The 22931-nt window shown below is 38.2% G+C and overlaps 1 protein-coding gene across 8 annotated transcripts in view; it reads left to right on the top strand.

Annotated features, from left to right (window-relative positions):
* The window catches only part of grin2bb (glutamate receptor, ionotropic, N-methyl D-aspartate 2B-b), a 115488-nt gene that overhangs the window by 83308 nt on the left and 9249 nt on the right, over window positions 1–22931 (top strand). For all 8 annotated transcript variants that reach the window (XM_082163499.1, XM_082163505.1, XM_082163506.1 and 5 more), the window contains 8 exons: window positions 11415–11529; window positions 11784–11992; window positions 13143–13314; window positions 14974–15127; window positions 15233–15358; window positions 15841–16070; window positions 17107–17267; window positions 18831–19018. In XM_082163499.1, the coding sequence (XP_082019625.1) occupies window positions 11415–11529; window positions 11784–11992; window positions 13143–13314; window positions 14974–15127; window positions 15233–15358; window positions 15841–16070; window positions 17107–17267; window positions 18831–19018 (1355 nt within the window). The remainder of the gene's footprint in view (window positions 1–11414; window positions 11530–11783; window positions 11993–13142; window positions 13315–14973; window positions 15128–15232; window positions 15359–15840; window positions 16071–17106; window positions 17268–18830; window positions 19019–22931) is intronic.

The following is a 22931-nucleotide window of genomic DNA, read 5'->3' on the forward strand; positions in this document are numbered from 1 at the left end:
TAGTTTACAGTCCTCTGGGAGTGCAGGTTCTTCTCGATCACCCTGCAGTGCACACTTAGGATCTCACATATGCGTGCACACGCACACACAAGAAGCTTTTGAATGACAGCCTTATGAGGTGGGCTGAATGAGAACCACCGGACCCTGTAACCCCTCGAGGACTCTAATGATCCGTTTCCACCATGATGGAGACGATTTAAATGGCATTCCAAGATTCTATATTATCATTCTGGAACACCCACCATGCTCTGCGGTGGATCTGTCAGCGATGATGGAGGGCTTTTCAGCTGAATGGGTCATGTTCTGTGATGGTTAAGGGCCTGAAACAGCCTCAAGAGGTTCCTCTGAAGGTCAGCTGAAGGATTAGGCATGGCTGTAGAAGGTTAGATGTTATACATGTACCCTATAAAGGTTGAGAGTGGGGTTAAATGAGGCTACATACTTATCTCAGATAAATTGATCGCAACCCCTTGTGTGGGTTGTTCTTGCGAAAAATGTATTTCATTCAGATCATGCTAGAATTTTAATGATTTAATCAGTTTACTGGCTCTTTTGTTCTGAAACGTATTTTAAAGACAGTTTCCACATGTTTATAGATATTTGGAATATGGCCAGATAAAATATCATTACCTTAATGACGCTCTTAACCCCTTTAGCATTATTCCTCTTCCAAATTTCCAATTTCACACTTTGTTTATAAAAACTCAGCGTTTTATTATTTATTTATTTCCCAAAAATGTTTAACAGGTTTTCAGATTTCAGTTATTTTGAATACATTTCAGAAATGATAATCAAGTTGTGGTAATGAGGTTGAAAGTTATTAAATTATTTATAGATGCACCAGCATCTACTAATAGCAAAACTACGCTTGCTAGTGAGAAACGGCATGTTAAAGCTTTTAAGTTGCTAAACTATTTTACTGATAAAACTTTCAGGGTAGCACTGACAACACGTTTCTGTGCGAGTGTGTCCGTACTGTATGTGTGTGCGTTTGAGTGGGAGAGAGAACGCGAGAAAGAGATATATGCTTTTCCAAAATAACTAATATAATAATAATTGGTCGTTTTTATCCTATTGTTTACTATATGTATATGCTTGGTCAATGTCGTTGTTGGTTTTGGTTCTGTAGGCTGTAAAGACCTTTGAAATAACTGAAATCATTTGGCGAAGTGATATGGATCTGTAATGCGGTCAAGACCTGCCGGGAACTACTTTAGCCTTGCGTTTCCCTGAAAATAATTACACATCTCAGAACATTCGTCAACCAATCAAAATCAAGCATTCAGCTGCCCCGTAGTATAACATGCAATAAACTTTTTTTTTACTTCCAAAACTTTACATTTACTTTACTTTTTAAAACGTTAAAATAACAAGAAATTTTCCAGTAGATCTATTACAGTTTTTCAACATTCAATTAACAGGTTTTTACTGTATAATTTTTTACAGATTTTTACTGTTAAGATTACGTAGTATTAAAATGTATACAATTATAAATGGACTAATTGTGTATGTTTTTTTGGTTTGTGTGCATATTTTGTGTTTTCCCTCCTTGTCTCTCTGATGCTTTGACTCCTCTGAGGTGCTTAAGGCTTGTGAAGCTGCCAGGCTTTTATTCTCCACTTGACTTAATTGTAGCCCCTCAGGCTGGTGCGGCCAGTAGACCTGACGCCCAGAAAGTTTAATAAGATGGTTGTGGATGTTTTTATTACGGTATGCTTTTGGGCAAAGACACTGACAATAACTCTTCAGAAGTAGGTCAAGATATCATTTGTACACTTTTTGCTGGTGAACCCATGCGGTTTCCCTCCGGTCTTGCACTTCTCCATCTATCTCTCCGTTTCTGCTCCGTCACACTGTGTTTCGGTCTCCATTTATTGTTTGCTTATAGAATACAAAATACACGATGAACAGTCTGCCTTTACAGAATATTTGGCTTTTTAAGCTTTCACACAGCTCAATTCCCAAAGGTGTGTTTCTGTGCCTTGACACAAAGAGAAAGTGTGTCTATGTATTAGTGTGTGTTTTAGCTCCATTAGAGTGGTGGTGGTGTATCGCTGTGTTACAAGGCCCACAGGCTTCCCTGGGGAAGGGGTTTGATCATTACATGGTGTCCTGTGTAAGTAAAGGTAATTAATCTCTGGTTCACCCAGGAGCCTGTAACTTGCTTTAATTAAAAATGCATACATAAACACACAGACTTCTAGAAAAACCTATACACACTTCCACAGCCCACATCCACTTTCATATAATGCACTGTGGGTGGCTGTGAATATGGGTGACTGAAGTATGATTCCATCAGTGTTCAGCTAATCCGAAATCCTGTTTAGGTTAACTAATATTGTGATGTTATAATACCTCTTGCGCTATAAATCCTCAGCAGATTTTTGTCGCCCTCATGTTGATGATGCATTAAAATAATCCAGTGCTGGTGGGCAAAGACTGTAATTACCTCCAGAAGCCTTCCTCCCCCTAGTGGTCTTCTAAAAAAAAAATTGAGAGAGAAGGCAAAGCCTTTTTGGGATTTAGGTTAAATTCATGCTACATTAGATTTTTTACATGGTTTCCATGTTAAATGCACACACCATTTACCTGACATTATCAACAAGCAACTTGTACCATACTATAATATTTTTGTGTGTTTATATTAAAGGGATAATCCCCCCCCCCCCCAATTAACATATTGTCATCATTCATTTTTGGGGGAAACCAAGTCATATCAAAGTCTCATTAAGTTTGTGTATTTAAACACTTTATATATTACTTAAAGGGATCCTTCACCTCTGGAAAGATGAATGTGTATTTAAAATGGGTCATTTATGTAGAAGAAATGTGAAATTATTTTTGAATTTGGAGCTTTCTAGACTGAGAAAAGCCAGAAAATGTATTTCTGGCTTATGTGGATAAAAGACAACAACTCCCAGAATGCACTTGCTTCGCTGCCCTAGGAGGCCACTCCCAAGCCACGCCTACCGGTAAGAGAGCGCGTAGTTAAACAACAATACGCTGATTTCACGCAGCCGCCATTTTTAAATCGAAAGTGAGGCTCCGGTGGGAAGAACCCCGGAAGTAAGATAAACAACAATGCCTTGGATTACCAACCTGAAGCTGCTGCCGCGATTTACACTATTGGATGTTAATATCCAATATAGGATATGTATATAGTTCATTCCTGCTTCTTTTTTTACATTCTGAATTATATATAAAAAAAAACATTTTATTTATAAATAAATTTCACTGTATATAGTCTAAAGTATGAAAGAAATGTATGTAAATTTTTAGAATTGACACAACATCATTAAACACAACAATACGCCATCGCATTCACGACTCTCCTGTGATTAAAGGCGACACTTCCGGTTTTCTTCCCACCGGAGCCTCGCTTTCGATTTCAAAATAACGGCTGCGTGAAATCAACGTATGCTACTAGTGAGGCTCTGTGAAGAGTCTGCCCGGGATTTCACGATCGCCCAAAATGTCCGGGATTCGGCTTTTGAGTTCTACAGTCGCCATTCATTATGTTTACTGTGGCGAGCAGGACGAGGCTGAGGGGCGCGGGAGAACGGCGCGAGGCCGGTGGCGTGATTACCGATGAGCAGGAAGCTCTCCAGTCAAAGTCTGTGAGACGCTCTGGTCTCGTATCTCTCACGGAGGAGCGGGATTTTTTTTTAGCAATGTTAAAACGTACATCAACCGATCACTTGTTTAGCGTTCATGTAAACACTACAGTCAGATAAACCAATCGGAATGAGTTCAGTTAGATTGAAACAAAAGGTGTGCATGTAAACAATGAATGGCGACTGCAGAAAGCAAAAGCCGAATCCCGGACATTTTGGACGATCTCGACGGCCGGACATGACCGGGAAAAAGAGGATGGTAACCCCTACTACTCAGCTTTCTCCTACTACTCAGCTTTCTCCACAGAACAAGAGCCTGCTAGCTTAGCTTCCAAAGAAAGACGGCAGACACTGTGTACATTCTGTGAGTGAGATCCCACCCTCTATGGGCGAGTTGAAAATATGCGGGACAGCTCCTACTACTGGCTGTAGTCTTTAGCCTCTGGCCAAAAAATCCTCAGATGACGCAAAATGACGATTTTTGCGTCATCGGAGGATTGTTTCCAGACAAAAAATACATAAATCTCTCATCTCAGGGGGATATGAGGGTGGAAAGCACGGTAATTCGAAAATACTACAGGTTTTCTACTAATACAAAGCTTAATGCTAAATCCTGAAGTATCCCTTTAAAGTCCCTCTGAGGTGAAAATCCAGCTTTTAAAGGGATACTTCACCTCTGGAAAGATGAATGTGTATTTAAAATAGGTCATTTATGTAGAAGAAATGTGAAATTATTTTTGAATTTAGAGCTTTCTTGACTGAGAAAAGCCAGAAAATGTATTTTTGGCGTATGTGGATGAAAGACAACAACTCCCAGAATGCACTTGCTTCGCTGCCCTAGGAGGCCACTCCCAAACCACGCCTACCGGTTAGAGAGCGCTGTTGAAAACAAGAAGGCTAGGCTACTAGTGAGTCTCCGTGACGAGTTTGCCCGGTATTTCGAGATCGCCCAAAATGTCCGGGATTCGGCTTTTGCGTTCTACAGTCGCCATTCATTATGTTTACTGTGGCGAGCAGGACGAGGCTGAGGGGCGCGGGAGAATGGTGCGAGGCCGGTGGCGTGATTACTGAGACGCACCGATCTCGTATCTCTCACGGAGGAGCGGGAATTTTCTTAGCAATGTTAAAATGCACATCAACCGATCACTTGTTTAGCGTTCACGTAAACACTACTTTCAGATTCACCAATCGGAATGAATTCAGTTAGACTGAAACAAAAGGTGTGCATGTAAACAATGAATGGCGACTGCAGAAAGCAAAAGCCGAATCCCGGACATTTTGGACGATCTCGACGGCCGGACATGTCCGGGAAAAAGAGGATGGTAACCTCTACTACTCAGCTTTCTCCACAGAACAAGTGCCTGCTAGCTTAGCTTCCAAAGAAAGATGGCTGACACTGTGTACATTCTGTCAGTGAGATCCCACCCTCTATGGGCGGGTTGAAAACATGCGGGACAGCTCCTCCTACTGGCTGTAGTCTGTAGCCTCTGGCCAAAAAATCCTCCGATGACGCAAAATGACGATTTTTGCGTCATCGGAGGATTTTTTCCAAACAAAAAATACATAAATCTCTCGTCTCAGGGAGATATGAGGGTGGAAAGCACGGTAATTCGAAAATACTACAGGTTTTCTACTAATACAAAGCTTAATGCTAAATCCTGAAGTATCCCTTTAATGTTCTTTATATGTCTATGTGGTGTTTTTAATATGCTTTAAGACAAACCATGTGCAAATTAATAAGTCAACACCATTGCTGAGTATTTTCTCCTTAGAACTGCAGTGAACCAAAGACAGACTCAAAAATGCGGTTTGAAATCGCTGGTGTTTCTGACGTCACAAACTACCTTGCAACCAATCACGTCAACTTGTGATCGTCAACGAGTGGATCTCTGAGCTGGTGTGAGTGAGTGGAGGTGGGGCTAATTTGCATATTCATAGAACTGCATATACTAAATGAGGCAAGGCTGTAGAGTTGCATTCAAGCTATTTTAAGGCATGAAAAAAAATTTTCAAGGAAAAAACATTTAAATATGTCATTTTGGTGATCAAAGATGAGTTTTAAGGGATAAAATGATTGGCTACAGGGGGAGTTTAAAAAAAATACACTAAAGTAAAAAGCATACTTTATGCGTCAAGCATTTGTTGTTATTAATAGTCAGATTATTTTCAGACCATTAGTCAGCTAATCCTCTGTAAACACAGTTGGTGTCATGAAGGTTGCCGACACGGAGATGCTCGCTAAAAATCGCCTCAGTCACAGATCATTTCAAGTCATTTCAAGTTCATATCGATTCAGATGTGAGCAGAAGTGGGGATGTCTGAGTGGGTTAGTTGTTTACTTTTTAATTAGTTCGTCCATTTCCAACAGTTTGACCCTGCCAGGCCAATTTGTGAACCGTTTGCAAACATGATGGGCAGAAGTTATCCCATTGCCAGGGGTTGTGCAGTATGCATTCATATTTCTTTTGTCCAATCACGTTGCACCTTCCGCAGATCATTTGCCTTTATGTAACTCATATGACCTTTTTAAAAAAAAAATATATATATATATATATATATATATATATATATATATTTATATAACTATTTTCCATATTACAAATTTGGCAAATTTTCGGGTGTGATCTTTTTTTTCCTGCTGAATTCAAAGTCAAATTTGAACCTGGGTCCACCTACATACTAAAGGGAAACTGTACCACTGGACTTTTTATGTAAAGAATTAAGTTGTTAAAGCAATTTTTTCTTTGGTCATGCCTTATCTTGCCTAGGGCACCAAGTGAGTCGGGACCGCCACTGGTGCCCCATCAAAAGCAATAGGTGCAAGACATCCGTGGGCTCAGGGGAGCTAAAGAGACACTGCCTCCTTCTGTGATTGTCTTTGTTGGACAGTGTTACTTTGTAAAAATGAGTGGTTTGAACAATATTATACTAATGATCATTTTCATGTGAATATTTTTGAGAAGGCACCTTACTTATTTTAGTATTATTTCTTTAATATTATATTATTCATTAGGGATGTCAAATTAAAATTAGAATTCCGAATATTCGTCGAATTTAAAATAAAAATGCAATAATGGTGCATTCGCATTTTAGGTGTGTGTCAGGCAGTTTTGTGACAGTGGCGCACGAGATGTGCTGATTAGAGTTGTTGTTGCATTTTAATGTTTTTCTTAGCCTGTCCAGTTGAACCCAATAGATGCAGCTCTGGTCATTTAAAACATTGCAGAAATAAAGCAAATGATAAAGATATAGTTCTAAAAATCTTTCTCAATATTAAAGAATAGCAGAGTTCACACCACAGCTATAACGAAAGCACGAGTTTGGAATAAACTGAACGATAGCGTCTGCTGGTGTGGATGCTAATATAGTTATCTTTATAGTTATCGTTCTTGGTGTGAACGGGCCTTTAGTCTATAGTCTCAAATATACTTTAGAATCAAATTTTTAATGACCTCATCTGTCATCATGATGCCGGTGAATCGCAGATGCTTTCTGAATTGCTGTTTTCTCACCGCTGTCATTGTTGTGTGTATATTTTGTTATTGAGAGGAAAGCGCACAGCACATATTTACATATTCATCTAAACGTAGCTCTCAGCAACGCCGGGATGTTCGTTAACCGTATATCACTACATAGGTGTATATTTCCAATTATTAATTTTTTTACTTCTAAGCAAAGAACGAAAAAGAACTTAGCCGTGAGTTTATAGAGCTGCAGTTCACTTAAGGGCCACAGGTGTCGCTAACAACAAGGGTCTCTGAACTCTACATTTAGCCCCTTTAAGTTTCAGTTTTTCATGTAATATTTATATTTTTGTTTCTTTTAATTACATAAATGTTTTACTTTTAGTTAACAATGACAACCCTTGCTCCTCTGAGAAAATGCCCCTGCTCCAAACAAGACGTTATTGAAATAATCGCATACAGTCCTCACACTCCCTCAAGTTTTCGATGGTTGTTAAAGCTGTACCCTGTTGACCTGAGAGGCGATTTCACAGCCTCACGACAAGTATCACGAAATGACAAAGAGTCAAGCCAGGAGATGTTATGTCAGGGCTAAAATGAAACATGAGAGGAAACCCTTGAATCTAAGATCAAGTCATTCATAGACCCTTGAATGATTACGCTTTTAAATGTATGGGTGTACGGTAAATCTGAAGATGAGTTTTCTAATGGCAGATCAATGCAAGAACTGAAAAATGTCGTATACGATAAATCTGGTTGTCTGTCTTGTCGATATTGATCTGTTTGTATTTATAGCGACAGATAAATGGGTCTCTGCTGCATCATGCGTCTCGCTGTAAGTACAAAAGACGCTACCTCTCTCTCCATGTCTCTTCCTCTCATTCTCCCTCACTCTCTCGGGCGAGATTACTGTTCCCATGGCAACACAGCAGATTGCTTGGAGATTGCTATGGTTGTGGGCACCATGGTAACACATTTTATATGCTGGTGGGTCTCTCTCTCTCTCTCTCCCTCACTTTCATTCTATCTGTTGGCAGTTTGGGGTTGTACGTACTTTCTGTCAGGAGTCCGCCCTAACACACCCATTTGGGAACTGATGGTGCTGTAATACGTCTCTGAGACTGTAGGTTAAACGGATCAGATGTGCACTTAACTATTGCAGTTTAAATGTCTAAAATACATTTGTCTTGTTTTAACAAATATACCTGCTGGTGGATGCTGTAACTACACCGATCAGTGGGCAAGTAACGTATTTTTCCATTGACGACCACTATGTTTTCTGACTAAATCCATTTTTGCACACAAAACATAGTCTAAATCGCAAGTATTTGATTAAAAGTCTGATTTGGACTCAACATTGTCATTTTCCTGCGCCTCCCCAGGACCCATGGTTGCTACTTTACTTCCAAAGCCTCCTGTGAGCCTCAGATGAGCAACTGCCATTGAGATGAATGGCAATGCTAACGCTTAGCTTTGTCCAAATTTTATAGACCGCCACACAGGAGCCCATATTTTGTGTTGTTAGCTTCCGTACAACATTGCTTCACAATCTTACTCCATTGAATTACATGCATGAGACACACTCACTACTTGTTTGGTCATTCTTCTTTCTAGCATCTCTCTATTTCTAGATTTCTCTTTCATGTTCTCTTGTTCAGAGCAGATATTTATTTCCTGTGTGGTGAGTCGTTTTCATGAGGCCGATTGTTGTCATGGCGACGACAGCCCACAGATGGAGGCAAGAGAGCGAGGAGTGCAGCAGAGAGTTTTCACTGGCTCTGACACAAAACTTGTTGACACACATACATGATACTCATGTTATGATGAAAATCTGTGCACATATCGCTGCTCAAGGGCACAAACACACACACGCGCACCTGACTACGGACTGATTTACTGTCACTGTCTAAATTGGGTCAGTTCTTCTACGTCATCAATTTTACACCCTGATGGCAGAAAAGGGAAACGACTTACAACTTGCCCATGTAATTCATTTTCATGATGTTTTACTGCTGATGTATTTTATTAGTGTGGGGATTTTTATGTTGTGTGTTTGACACAGTAGGGTGAATTGATGGAAAAGGGTAAATATGGAAAAATGGAAAAAGCAACGTTTCTTATTTATCTGTAGGGCTGGTTGTCAAACATAATATTTCTCTGTAGGTTTTATTTTTATGAAAGTCAGTTTATGTATAGGCACATCACTTAAAGTCACATAACTTAGAGTTATCAACATTTCAACAGTTATTGCCCAGGAAAAACATATTCAGTTCATTTAACATATGAAGACTTCAGATGCAAAAGTCTTGTCTAAAGTTTTTGTTTAATATAAAAAAAATTTATGAGGCTCCTATTTATAGCTTTCTACCCAAGTACCGGCATTTCTGAATGGGCTGAGGCTGGGATTTAGTGAGTTTGAAGTGAAAGTATTTGATGAGCGTATATACCATGTGCGGAGAGCATTCACTCAATATTATCTCATTTTTGACAGAGGTGGCTTTTAGAGGCTTTTGCTTCGGAGGTCTTCATATGTTGATTATGAAACATTTCATGAAATAGCATAAAAGGTAATGTAAAAATATAAAATGATAGATTATATAGTCAATCAAAATAACTATTATTCACTTTAAGTATACAGATATACCAAAAAATATGCTTGAGAAAAGACACATTTGTGTAGTAGTATGCTGAAAAGGATTTGGTGTAGGATTTACAATTTTCATTGGAAATGGCTAGAAAATTTCACAAATAATCAGAAAATAACACCTTGAATTAAATGTGCAAAGATTAAAAGTATTTATACCTAAATAGTAATTTCTTGTAAATGTACTCACGTAATCTTTGTTTTATTTTCATCTTCGAAAAAAGTTAGTGTTGCTCAAAAAAGTTAACTAGCCATGTTTTCCCCTAATGAATATTGTATACTGTTACTGATGGGTTTTGATTTAATTTGTTGTATATTCTTTTTTATTATTGTACATGTGTTTATATTTATGTATTATAAACCTTTATTTCTTTTTCTTCTTATTATGAACTCCTATATCACGTAAGTGGCAAATGCTGAAACTGTGGCCGAGAATATTAAGAAGTCAAGTGCTAAGTTAGATCTCAAGGGCAGCAAGAAGAACAACACATTATAAGAATGCTAAAACATTTTTTATGCAGTACAAATGTCTAAGTGCTAGATGAGGTCAGTAAAGACGAGTCACTAGACTCAGACAGTCCATTAAGCACTGCCCAAATGTGTCTGTGGAGTAGGTTAGTGACACGAAAGAGGTTAATTACAACTCGGACGAAAGCATTCTGAATGAACTTGAAGATGTTATTTGGCTAATTCTGGTGGGCCAGTGAGGAAGAATCTAATTTACACTGTGATTAGATGGCACTGCAGGTGCTGATGTAGATAAAACAATATTAAAGGACCAAATACTGAGCCATGAGGGACTCCAAGGTTGAAGGGCAGAAACTGAGGCTTTCTTGCTAACTTATAATGATCTGTTATAAAAGTAGTTAATAAACCAGTAAATTAGCTAACTCTGTCAGCACTGAAATGAACAGTTTGTGGTTGACCATGGCAAAGGCTATCTGTGCAGTGTCAAGACACTCTGGGTGGTAAGGTTGCGTGACAAGATTTAATTCCTAAGTGATAGGGGTCAAGCATGCTGTTTTTGGAAAAAAGGTTGACATTTGGATGAAACTGTTCACCATGCAATGTTTGCTGTCTCATACACAGTTTGGCTTCCTATTTGCGTGTACTGGATACTATTTTAAGATGGCAAAGAATGGCATTATAAACTGGTTTAAATGTGCTACTTCCAAGAAATGAGCTACTATTAATGCATTCTTGGATGGCTTACTTGAAGGCTAAGATATCAGGTATTAGAAAAAATCTGGCAAGTAATATTACTCACTTCTAATAAATGGTTTCCCCTGGATTATTAACTTACTATTATATTGGGTTCATGACTTTTGTATTTTGTTAAGGTGAAAGCCATAGCAGTTCCTCAAGATTCTCCAACTGAGTGGATTTAAAGTCATAAAAATGGTTTTGTGACCAGGAGGCTGCCAGATTCATATTTGCCATTGTGAATATTATTTGCTATAGCCTCTAGCAACAAACCTGCTTTCCTGCATTATACATGTGTGTGGACATACAGGTATGTGGATAGTATACAGAAACCCATACACTATGGAAAGATGCTGACATTGAAGGGATCCTGTAGATTGCTTTGACTTGTTCTGAAAATATTTGTGCTGTACAAGAAAGGAAAGTGCATTTGTGATAATAACCATCAAATGTGCTTGGTCTGATATATTCCCTTTGTTTTCTCTTCAGGTATCTCATGAATGTGACATTTGAAGGGCGCAACCTCTCCTTTAGTGAGGACGGTTTTCAGATGCACCCAAAGTTGGTTATTATACTGTTAGATAAGGAGAGGCAGTATGACAGGGTGGGTATCTCTCCTCATTTCTCCTTTTCTCTCTTGATTTCTCTTAACTCATGACTGCAAAGTTCCCTGATGTAATTATCAACCTTCATTTACTCTTTATCTCTCTTCATCTTAATTCAAGATTTCTGCCCTCCTCAAATTTAGCCCGCACTAATCCAATCTCAGCCACTTCAACCTCAGCACCCTCTTATTATGTCACTTGTTATCCTTCTCCCAGCTTTAGCTCTCATCTTGCCCTCTTTGTTCTTTCACAGGTCGGTAAATGGGAGAACGGGTCTCTGGCAATGAAGTACCACGTGTGGCCTCGGTTCGAGCTGTACTCGGATGCTGGGGAGCGAGAGGATGACCACCTGTCCATTGTTACCCTGGAGGAGGCTCCATTTGTTATTGTGGAGGATGTCGACCCCCTCAGTGGCACCTGCATGAGGAATACAGTGCCGTGCAGAAAACAGCTCAAAATCCAGTGAGAATCGCATAGGAACAGTACAGATATTCAGGAAATGTGCTGCAGTTTCGGTTCAAAGTTCAGATTCGTCTCAGATTTCACAGTAGATATTTGAAAACTTTGATTAAATCACAGATGAATATTGTGGGGTGCAAAAATATGGGACTACAATGAACATTTACATTTACATTTACATTTATTCATTTAGCTGACGCTTTTATCCGAAGCGACTTACAATTGCTATATATGTCAGAGGTCGCACGCCTCTGGAGCAACTAGGGGTTAAGTGTCTTGCTCAGGGACACATTGGTGTCTCACAGTGGATTCGAACCCGGGTCTCTCACACCAAAGGCATGTGTCTTATCCATTGCGCCACCACCACCAATGAAAATATGAGAGTCAAAATGTAATTTAAACCTGGAAGTAAACAGAAAGCTTTAGGATTTACAAAAATTCCAAATACTAAGAATGTTTCACCTAAAGTGTGTCTGTAAAGATGATTTTAACCGTGTCAAGATGGATAAAGCTACATAATATAGGTAAAATATCTTTAAACTAAAGTTAGTCTTTGTATGAGATCAATATGAGATCAGTCATTAATCTTGACTGCCAAAATGCAGACAGTCTCATAAGAGCACTAAGTATAGATACTTCATTCAGTTTTCAAATTCAAAGTGCTCTATCACTGTCAGGACTCCAGTATATCATATAGTAAGAACGTGTGGTGTTTATGGAATTGTACAGTCACTTTGAAACACTGATTTATTCATGGATTAAAACTGGTATCTCGTGTCTTTGTAATATTGATTATAAAATGTGTGTTTAATTACTGTTTAATTAATTTAGCATTTTTGTAATAAATTCCTGCTAAAACCAATTTATTGTGAGAAATGATCCAAGATAAATGTGGATTTTGACAAATTTAAGTCGCATTGTACTTTTGTAGTCAATACAATAGAAAGTGCAGTGGTCATTAATCATTTTGATGTCATGTTGACTCATTGATTGATTTCTTCAGATGCAGATTTATTATGAAGTGGTATTTTGATCAAGGAATTAATAAACAGCTGAAGCAAAAAATGTTGATCTTCTTCACTATGTAGAAAAATAACTTCCTGCGCTAACATTAATCTTCTCACCTTTTTCTTCCTGTTTGTCCTATCCCTAGAAATCAGACAAGAGATTCAGGGATCTACATTAAACGCTGTTGCAAGGGCTTCTGTATAGACATCCTCAAAAAGATCGCAAAGTCTGTAAAGTTCACCTACGATCTCTACCTGGTGACCAATGGGAAGCATGGCAAAAAGATCAATGGCACATGGAATGGGATGGTTGGAGAGGTTAGTTTCAAAATGCTTTTAGTAAGAAAACTGGTTCTCATCAAACACCTAGAGTTGTTTATCACCCGAGAGCTTGCTGGATCATTTTCCTACCTATTCTACCAGACTGCATATGATAGATGAGAGGAGATCGAATACTAATAGATATTGTCTGTGTGCTTATTGCAAAATTAAAAATATTTTGCTCAAAATGTTGTTAACTGTAAATTGTGTGTTTAAAAAGGGGAAACTGGATCAATTGCTTGAATGGGCACCATGGCTCCAGTGTTATTTTAGTATCGTTGATATACTAGTATAGTTTTTGTTAATAATTTTATTTTTTATAATTTCTGTTTTCATTTTCATTTTAGTAAAAATTGTAGTAATTTTGTTGTGTTTTTTGTCATTTCTATTTGTTTATTTTAATTAATTTTAATCGTTTTTGTTATTTTAGTCATTTAGTATTTTTGTTTGTTTACTTTATATCAAGTGATGACAATTTCTTTTCATGGTTTAAGTTAAAGATAATGGATTTATAGAAAGCATCTATGGATTTCTGATTATGTATTATTTTCAAAAAAATTAACAGTTTCTCTCATGCCAAGAACAGATGAAAGAGAGAGAAAATGTGAGCGAGTGAGTTTGCACAAGCCCAAGGGAAAATACAGCTGGTGCATTAATTCAGATGAGAAATAATATGAGTTACCGGATCATATGTAAATCCACAGTTGGAATGAATGTTATGCAGTTCCCTTTCGGTCCTAGTCATATGAATACTCTCAGAACTGCACCACATTTGGAGTCGCAGACTTTTAGTAGCTTGCTTTATGTTTACTTAATGTCTTTACAAGATCTGATGCTCCAAGACATGTTCATGTTCAGAGATAGATGCTATAACGCAACACAAACTCAAACAAATATGCAAAATATAGTCTCATATTTTGAAAAGACAAAGAAAATAGGATATGGAATAGCACTACTCAACATGCAGGCCACAGGGCATTTTTGCGCCCGCATGTTTTATGAGATTCTGCTATATACCATGGTAAACCCACAGTGCAATTTAAAAAGTCTGATACCAAGCGAAAATCTATAGTCCACTCTGCAAACCGTGCCACAGACGAGCGCTTACAGTACAGCCTCATTGATTATAATGGAAGCCATTTAGATTTTATGTGGCTGTGTAAGTGTGTAATACTCAGTAGCCTCATTAATATAACAGAGACACTATAAAAATTAGGAGTGTGGCCCTGGAGGCTAAAGGGATCCGGCTTTGTGGCCCCTTGAGTAGTCCTGATGTAGACAGAGCCTTTCTGTAGCGTACAATCACCTTATTAACTCTGTTTTGTCCCATTTTCCTAAATCACCAGAGGCATCTTATATGTAACTCTAAATATACCTGGACAAGTGATGGGTTTGGGGAAGTGGTGATTAGGGAAGGTTGAAAAGAAAGAGAAACGGCTATTAAAAGCTACTGCGACCCAGTGTAGGAAGTAACCTGATTTCTGCTTTCCTTGGTCTCGCAGTCATTTTTTTCTTCTTCATGGTTTTCTCATTCACTAGTTCCCATTTTAACTTTCTTTCACCTTTTTCTTTTCACACTGTTACTTTCCCCCCTCTGTTGTGGCATGCCTAGACTAGCACAAGATGGGCATAACTGTCCCGTTTCTTCACGTCTAGGTGGTGCTTAAGAATGCCCACATGGCAGTGGGGTCCCTGACCATAAATGAAGAGAGGTCAGAGGTCATTGACTTCTCTGTGCCCTTCATAGAGACAGGGATTAGTGTCATGGTCTCTCGTAGCAATGGCACAGTGTCTCCTTCTGCCTTTTTAGGTAAGTACTAAATACACACTGTAAGGTGATTCAAGATAAAATTCCACATTCAAGTGCACTCTTCATTAATAATTTGTCTTCCCTTCTCTTTATTTTTGCTCTCAGAGCCCTTCAGCGCTGATGTCTGGGTAATGATGTTCGTTATGCTGTTGATAGTTTCAGCCGTGGCTGTCTTCGTCTTTGAGTACTTCAGTCCTGTTGGCTATAATCGCTGCTTGGCAGATGGACGAGGTGTGCATGCAAATATAAATCTATCACCCTTATACCCAACACCCATATAAAATTTGGTATATATGTAGTTTTATGTCTTCATTTTCTAGCCATCTAAAAATGCATATAAATAAACTTATTGCAGTGTTTTTACAATATTTACAAATTATGTTTAAAAAATATATATATATATTTAAATATGTACATTTATTTATTTCTCTCTATATTATAATATGCATTTATTAAAATGATATATATATATTTCTTTTAGTTTCGCCCATTATGTCCATCCTTTCATTTTGTATTAGCTGGTTTCATGCTCGGCAATGTATTGCTTCTCTCAGTATATTGATTCTTTTGATTGAAATCAAAACTGAATAGTTAATTCAAGTCTATTTATTACCATTTTTTTTCATCTGCCCTTTTACTCCTCTCTGATTCCTATTAAATGATAACGTAATAACTCCCTATTTCAATTTCTTTACCTCTTCACACACAATCAGAGCCTGGCGGTCCCTCCTTCACCATTGGAAAAGCGATTTGGCTACTTTGGGGTTTGGTCTTCAATAACTCTGTGCCCGTGCAGAACCCCAAAGGCACTACTAGCAAGATCATGGTATCCGTCTGGGCCTTCTTCGCTGTGATTTTCCTGGCCAGCTACACTGCCAACCTGGCTGCGTTTATGATTCAAGAGGAATATGTGGACCAGGTGACTGGCCTGAGTGATAAAAAGGTAACAGTGTTTATTGGTCAAATTCAGCAGCATGTGCAAAAGTGAACCATGGGCATCTGAAAGCTGTTATTAAAAATATAGTTCTCGTTGATCTCATTTATCTTTCTGTCAAAAACAATTAGATCTAAGGACATAATAAGCTGGAGGTTTTTTTCTCCGACGACTGCCTTGAACTGAACGTGATTTGAATTGATTCACCAGACTCAACCTTGGTGTTAAACAGCTAAGGTTAATTTGCCAAGACTAGCCAATAAATGATGCAATATTTAAGGTGCACTGTGTAATTTGTTAGAATATGTTCTTTTGTTTAATGTGCAGAGACAGCTGTAGGGCATTTGTGGGTTTTCTGTGGCTCTGGCGCTATAAAAACATTGCTTTGTTTGCGTGATCTAACATGATCAATTAATGGTTTAACCAGTGACACGGGTTTGGGGCGGGAGTATCTGTGGCTGAAGGTGAAACATTCTTAGAAATTTGAAAAAGGAATTTAAAAGGAAAAAACTTTTGCCATTTTATGTTTTTAATTAACTGTGAATAAGTGAATCCATGCATGCTTACTCTGCACGGTTTTGCATATGCAACACTAATACTACTGTTTATGATCCTCAAATGACTGATGACATATGTGGGCAACCACATGCTGACTGGTTTAGTGATAATTTGTTTTTGTTTTTCTGTCATCTTTGCGTGGAAAAAAGTGGGCTAATGTGAATTAGCCAGCCGCTATGAAACAGAAAACAAGATTTGACTCTGAGAGGGTGCTGTAGCCCGTTTAATAATTGATGTGGTGAGATTTTGTTTTTTACTCTAAGTCATGCTTTACTTTTTTATGTCTGGCAAAGCTTTGAGTGTCTAGAGAACATAGTCCATGTGTTGACACAGGAAATAGTTCTATTATGAATGGTGGAGAAAAGAGATCTGTTGTATCTTTAAGGTTTTTTGAAGTGACACCTCTCCTCACACTTTGTCCCTTGAGTGTTCATTGACAATGTGGACACTGCTGAGTTATATATATATTTTTCTCTCTCTTATCAAGTTTCAACATCCGAATGACTTTTCCCCTCCGTTCCGGTTCGGTACTGTGCCCAATGGCAGCACAGAGAGAAACATAAGGAATAACTACAAGGAGATGCACAGCTATATGACCAGCTTCCACCAGAAAAACGTAAACGAGGCGCTCCACAGCCTGAAGACGGGGTGAGAAGGAAAAAAGAGAAAAATTATGAGAGAGAGAGATTATGATATCTGCATGAAAAGAATATAAAGGGTGAAAAAGAGGGGAAGACAGGGAGATTAACTCTTTCCCCGCCAGCGTTTTAGAAAAAAGTTGCCAGCCACCGCCAGCATTTTTGATCATTTTCGCAAAAGTTTCATGGCCCCCAGTATGTTTTGTTGTACGAATATCTGAATATATCAAAAGAAAGAAAAAGCCCTCAGCTTTAAAAAAAGAAAAAAAAAGAAGTTTTATTCTAGCAGCTTGATGCATTCCTTTTTTTTTTTATCAACACTTGAATGTGGGTAAGTTTCATTTAAAAAGCAACATTTTGAGCTAAAAGCTGAGAAAATCAATCAAAATTTCAATGACTACGTCTTGATCGGACATTTCATTAAGTAACATATGGCAGTTTTGATTCCTGTGCTGTTTAATGTTGATAATCGCGTTATTTAACATATTGCTTGTTTTTGCGTCGTCTTTGCCTGTGTTTTGATCGGGAGATTCAATACTCTTTCAGAAGATGCCAAATAAGCGCCCCCTATGGTGTATAACAGTGAATACATTGAAAGCTGAAATTTCCGTCAATGGCGGGGAATGAGTTAAAAGATTGTAGGACAGCAGTAAGTACAGTGCGTGAGTGGGTGGATGAACTCTGGACTGATAGCATCAAAATGAGGCATCCTGGAGGGACTTTGTTTGAAGATGCAGATTGGTAGAAGATTATTTCAACATGAAACTGGTTTCTGAAATCCTTTATTTTATCAGTACTAACTGTGGACATTTTAAAGAGGCACTCAGTAATTTTTGTTTATGTTGTGCTGGCAGATTTGACAGTTATCTTGGACTTATAATAACAGTGAACAGGATAAAGTATATAGTTTTAGCTGGTCATGTGACTTCAACTTGGAACAGCGTGCTTTTTGTAAAGGTACATAAAAAGTGTTCATATTAGTAGCCTTCATACCATGTGAGCATACATCATTTTAAACATTTTAAAACTATTATTAATTTTTGTGTAAAACTAATGGGACCTTATCGTAAAGTGTTACCATTTTATTTAAAACTACAGGCATATCCTGCAGTAAGTCAGTAAAAATATTTTTTACAAATACTTTATTGCTGCTTATTTGTTGCTGACCTGGAAAAAAACTGGAAAGTAACTCAGATGTATTTAACACAGGGTTATTATTTAAATAACAGGGTTGTTAATTAAAACTATATTAAAATAACAAACATTTTAATTACTTCAAATAAAATAAAATAAACATGAACTGAAATACAATTCTATTTCAGCTATAGTTGCCAAGGCGACATTTCTCACTTTCTTTTAGTTTAAGTTGAATTACTAAAATAACAAACTAAATAAACTGGAATTTAATAAAAACTTTATAGATATATAAATGACAAAAAATTTAATTAAATTAAAATTAAAACAGAAAAAATCTAAAAACTATAATATTGTATCAATAATACTGAAAATAACACTGGTTTTGACAAGGAATTATTGACATTCTAACATATTACTCTTCTCTCTTGCTCTGTAGTAAATTGGATGCATTTATCTACGATGCAGCGGTCTTGAACTACATGGCCGGACGCGATGAGGGCTGTAAACTGGTGACCATTGGCAGTGGTTATATCTTTGCCACTACAGGGTATGGCATTGCCATTCAGAAAGACTCAGGCTGGAAGAGGGCAGTGGACCTCGCCATTCTGATGCTTTTTGGAGATGGTAAATTTTGTCTTCTTTTTTCTTCCAATTTGTCATTACATTGGATGATTGTGATAAATAAGTCAGTCTAAATCTCAGAGTTCCTACACAGAATGGAAAATTAGGGAATTTGATTTGAGTAATTTTCAGGTCTGGGAAAGAATGGAATTTTGAAATTGAAAATGTGTAGGAACCCTGTAATCTGCACAAATAATTAAGATTAAAGACAAATGTTCAGGGGAAATTCACCAAGAATGAATCTGTATTGTCTTGAGTTGTTTTATCATCTGATTCACAAAAAAAATATGTAAATCTGGCAACCCCACAAACACACCCCAAAATTATACAAAGCACAATTTGCACGATGGGAGGTGTATATAACAGATAGCAAACAGTGCCTGGTTAAAATGGATTGTGGGTGGTTAGTGAATAAGACTGAAATGCTGTTCACAAAAGTGGCGTGAATGTGTAGAGAATTCACAGCTTGGGATGTTTACTTCATTCACTTCTTCTTTAAATGGTTCTCAATGTGCCCTCAAGGCAAACAGTTTTGAAGAATACCTGGCAGCAGATGACAAGTGCCTACACTGTCTGTTAGTACGCCAACAAGTATGCCACACAAAATGGTATTAGATGTGTGAAAATATGGCAGTCTGTTTCTCAGAGCCTCCTTTGTGTGAAATTCACATTCTGTTAAAGCATAATAAAGTTAATACTGAATTACTGTACTCACTAAATTATAAATAGTGTACCAAGTAACTGTAATAGTTGTACTGTAACAGCAATAGATCTCCACATTTCTAATTCATTTTGATTTGAGAGCTTTCCTTTAGAACCCACTAGTAATCCAGATCCAGAGGCCATTTCTGGACATCATCCTCTCTTACCCAAACAGCATCTGAGATGACAGGCTGTTTGGAACACATCCAAAGACACATGCAGAACATGCCCTATGCACCCCATACATGCATAAACTAGGGATGCACCGAAATGAAAATTCTTGGCCGAAACCGAAAACCGAAAAAGAGGAAACCAAGGCCGAAAACCGAAACACCGAAAGAAATTATGCCAATTATTAGTACCATTGCATTTATGGCTATGACTGTGTACTAACTTTACTAAAATCAAGGCATTGCAATTGCATAAATTAATATTAAAGTTTCAAAGAATAAATCAATTAAAATTGTATGCAAATATTTATTTAGCACACTGCAAAGTATATAAAATTAAATGTTTAACTTGACCCCACTCATGTGTACATTAAATAATAATGTAAAAGCCTACTGGCCTGCAGAAAGGTTTAAAAATTAAATGTTCTCTCATAAAAACAAAGTGCATTTAGGCCAATACTGCCATAGCCCATAATAATATCTGCAGCTATATGCTCATGGACGTGAGTTGCAAAAACCATAAACAGCTAAGGTAAACACACACACCTCTGATAAATGACGGCTGCTCTGCACACACACGCAAGGTCTCTCGCTCCCTCTCTCTGCCGCGCGCGCGCTACGTATGCGCGCTCATGCTCGCTCGCGATTCCGGGAGATTTAAACTAATTTGCGGGCATCAGGGAGCCGCTATCAATACGCTGGAGACTCCCGGAACTTCCGGAAGACTTGGGATGTCTGTGTTTTGAAAATCGCTGTCCGTGGGTCAAAAAGCACGTGCAGGTCGCGGTATCTGCTGTTTGCGTCATCACAACATTTCGGCCGTATTGTTTCGGTGATAAAAGTCTTTCGGCCGAAAACCGAAAATGCACTTTTGGGCCATTTTCGGCCGAAATTTTTCGGTGGCCGAATATTCGGTGCATCCCTAGCATAAACAGTGTTAATAATTTCAGACATTCAGTATATATTGTAACGAGAGCTTATAGATATATGGGCACAATCATACAAAATCCGATTGCCATCTAGATACATTTATATAATATATATCCCATACTTAGTGATTCCACATGCATGCATGGGTATGTCACACAAGCAGGACGAATTAGAATAGATTAGTGGCACAGTGAGCATTCATATGCATATTGACAAGCAGGCAGTACACCGTAGTTCCTAACACTGACAGCGGTATGGTATGTAAAGGTGCTTTTGGGTGTGTCATAGGGCTGGACGATTTTGGCTAAAATCATAATCGCAATTAATCAAACAAGTTACCTCGATTACGATTATTGAACGATTATTTAAAAAAAAAAATCCTATGTCACTGGCAAGGCTTATAGTGTAAATACGTTCACGGTTATTTTTTCTAATGAAAGAGTTATGGTGCGTTCACACCGGACGCGAATTGCGCGTCAGGCGCGAGTGATTTCAATGTTAAGTCAATGCAAAGACGCGTTACGCGCGTAAAAAATTCCTGCGGCGCGAATGAGGCGTAGAGCGCGGCGCGGTAGACGCGAATACGCCTCATTCGCGCGTCAAGTTTGCGCGAATGGCGCAAATTGAGCGTCTGGCGCGTTAAGCGCGTTACGCGCGAATGTTTTATGTAGTGCTTTTTGTGCATTCTCGTGTTTGACGCGAATTCGCGTCTGCCGCCCGAGTTGAAAAATCTGAACTTCTGCGTCAATTCGCGCCGCGTTAACCAATCAGGAGCCTGCTTGCTGCTGTCACGTGGTGAAGTGACAGTTTATAATGTTATTTTATGTTTGGCCTCAATAAATTATTTTGTAATATGACTAAAATGCACAACAAAGCAAATCTTTCACATAAAAACTCGATTTCAATATATGAGAGATACTCATTTTGTATTGAAAGCTATTTATTCCATCTATTCTAGATTATATGAAACATTATTATTAACATTATTACAACAAACACAATTTAGTGTATTAAAACTTTTAAAAAATCACAGGACAGGTTTCACTTTTGGAGGCTGGCTCCATTTATTATCAAAACAAAAATAAATGACAGATTAGGTGGGTGCGGGCGAGGGTGAACCTCGCGCCGGGCTGTAGAGCGCGGGCTCGACAGGCATAGACCACTCGAGGCCGAGGCCTTAAACGTCCTCACCGTTAGGTCCACCAAACCTAGCTCCTGGAGCAAATTGTGAAACTCCTGAAACCCTCCGGGGGGTCTGGTGGACCCGAGTACAGCGACGATGTCCCCTACGCAGCTGTTTCTGCTCTCCAGAGCATATACGAGCGGTGACTCTCTCGATTAATGCTAATGCTAATGCTCGATAAACATCTAAAAAAGATGGCCGTCAACGGGTTTCGAAACTTTCGCCTCTGACACACCGGACGCGAATAGCGCGTCAAATTCGCGTCTACCGCGTCTAGTTTGACGCTTGACCACATGTGTACATTCGCGTGTCAAGAGCGAGATTGACGCGCGTAAAAACAAAAGTTTGAAGCGAAATTTACGCGCGTCAATCTCGCTCTTGACACGCGAATGTACACATGTGGTCAAGCGTCAAACTAGACGCGGTAGACGCGAATTTGACGCGCTATTCGCGTCCGGTGTGAACGCAGCATTAGGGATGTTCCGATACCACTTTTTCACTTCCGATACGATACCGATGCCGCAGCTTTGGCTATTTGCTGATACCGATATCAATCCGATATCTTTATTTTATTCTTGAACTAATACTACTAATAATAAAATATATGGAAGCACTTTCCTCAATTAGCCACATAAAAACATCTCACTCAAATGGAGAACAAATACTTCTCCAGTATATCCACAACAACAGCTGATAATGAAAGACTGCAACCCTTTATTCAAAAGACCTTGAGATATGTTTGGTAACCTGAATGAATTTAAAATTAATTTGCTATATTTCAGATCAATATATTTGTTTCCTTAAAATTTAAATTAACTTTAACTTCTCATTTGAATTATAAATAATTTATTTCTGTATAAAATAATACTACCATTAAAAACATTTTATTTTATTTTTTAATCAATGTAGAATGTGTAACTTAAAAATAAAA

The sequence above is a fragment of the Leuciscus leuciscus genome (assembly GCF_965113295.1).
Source record: "Leuciscus leuciscus genome assembly, chromosome: 3".
Classification (NCBI taxonomy): domain Eukaryota; kingdom Metazoa; phylum Chordata; class Actinopteri; order Cypriniformes; family Leuciscidae; genus Leuciscus; species Leuciscus leuciscus.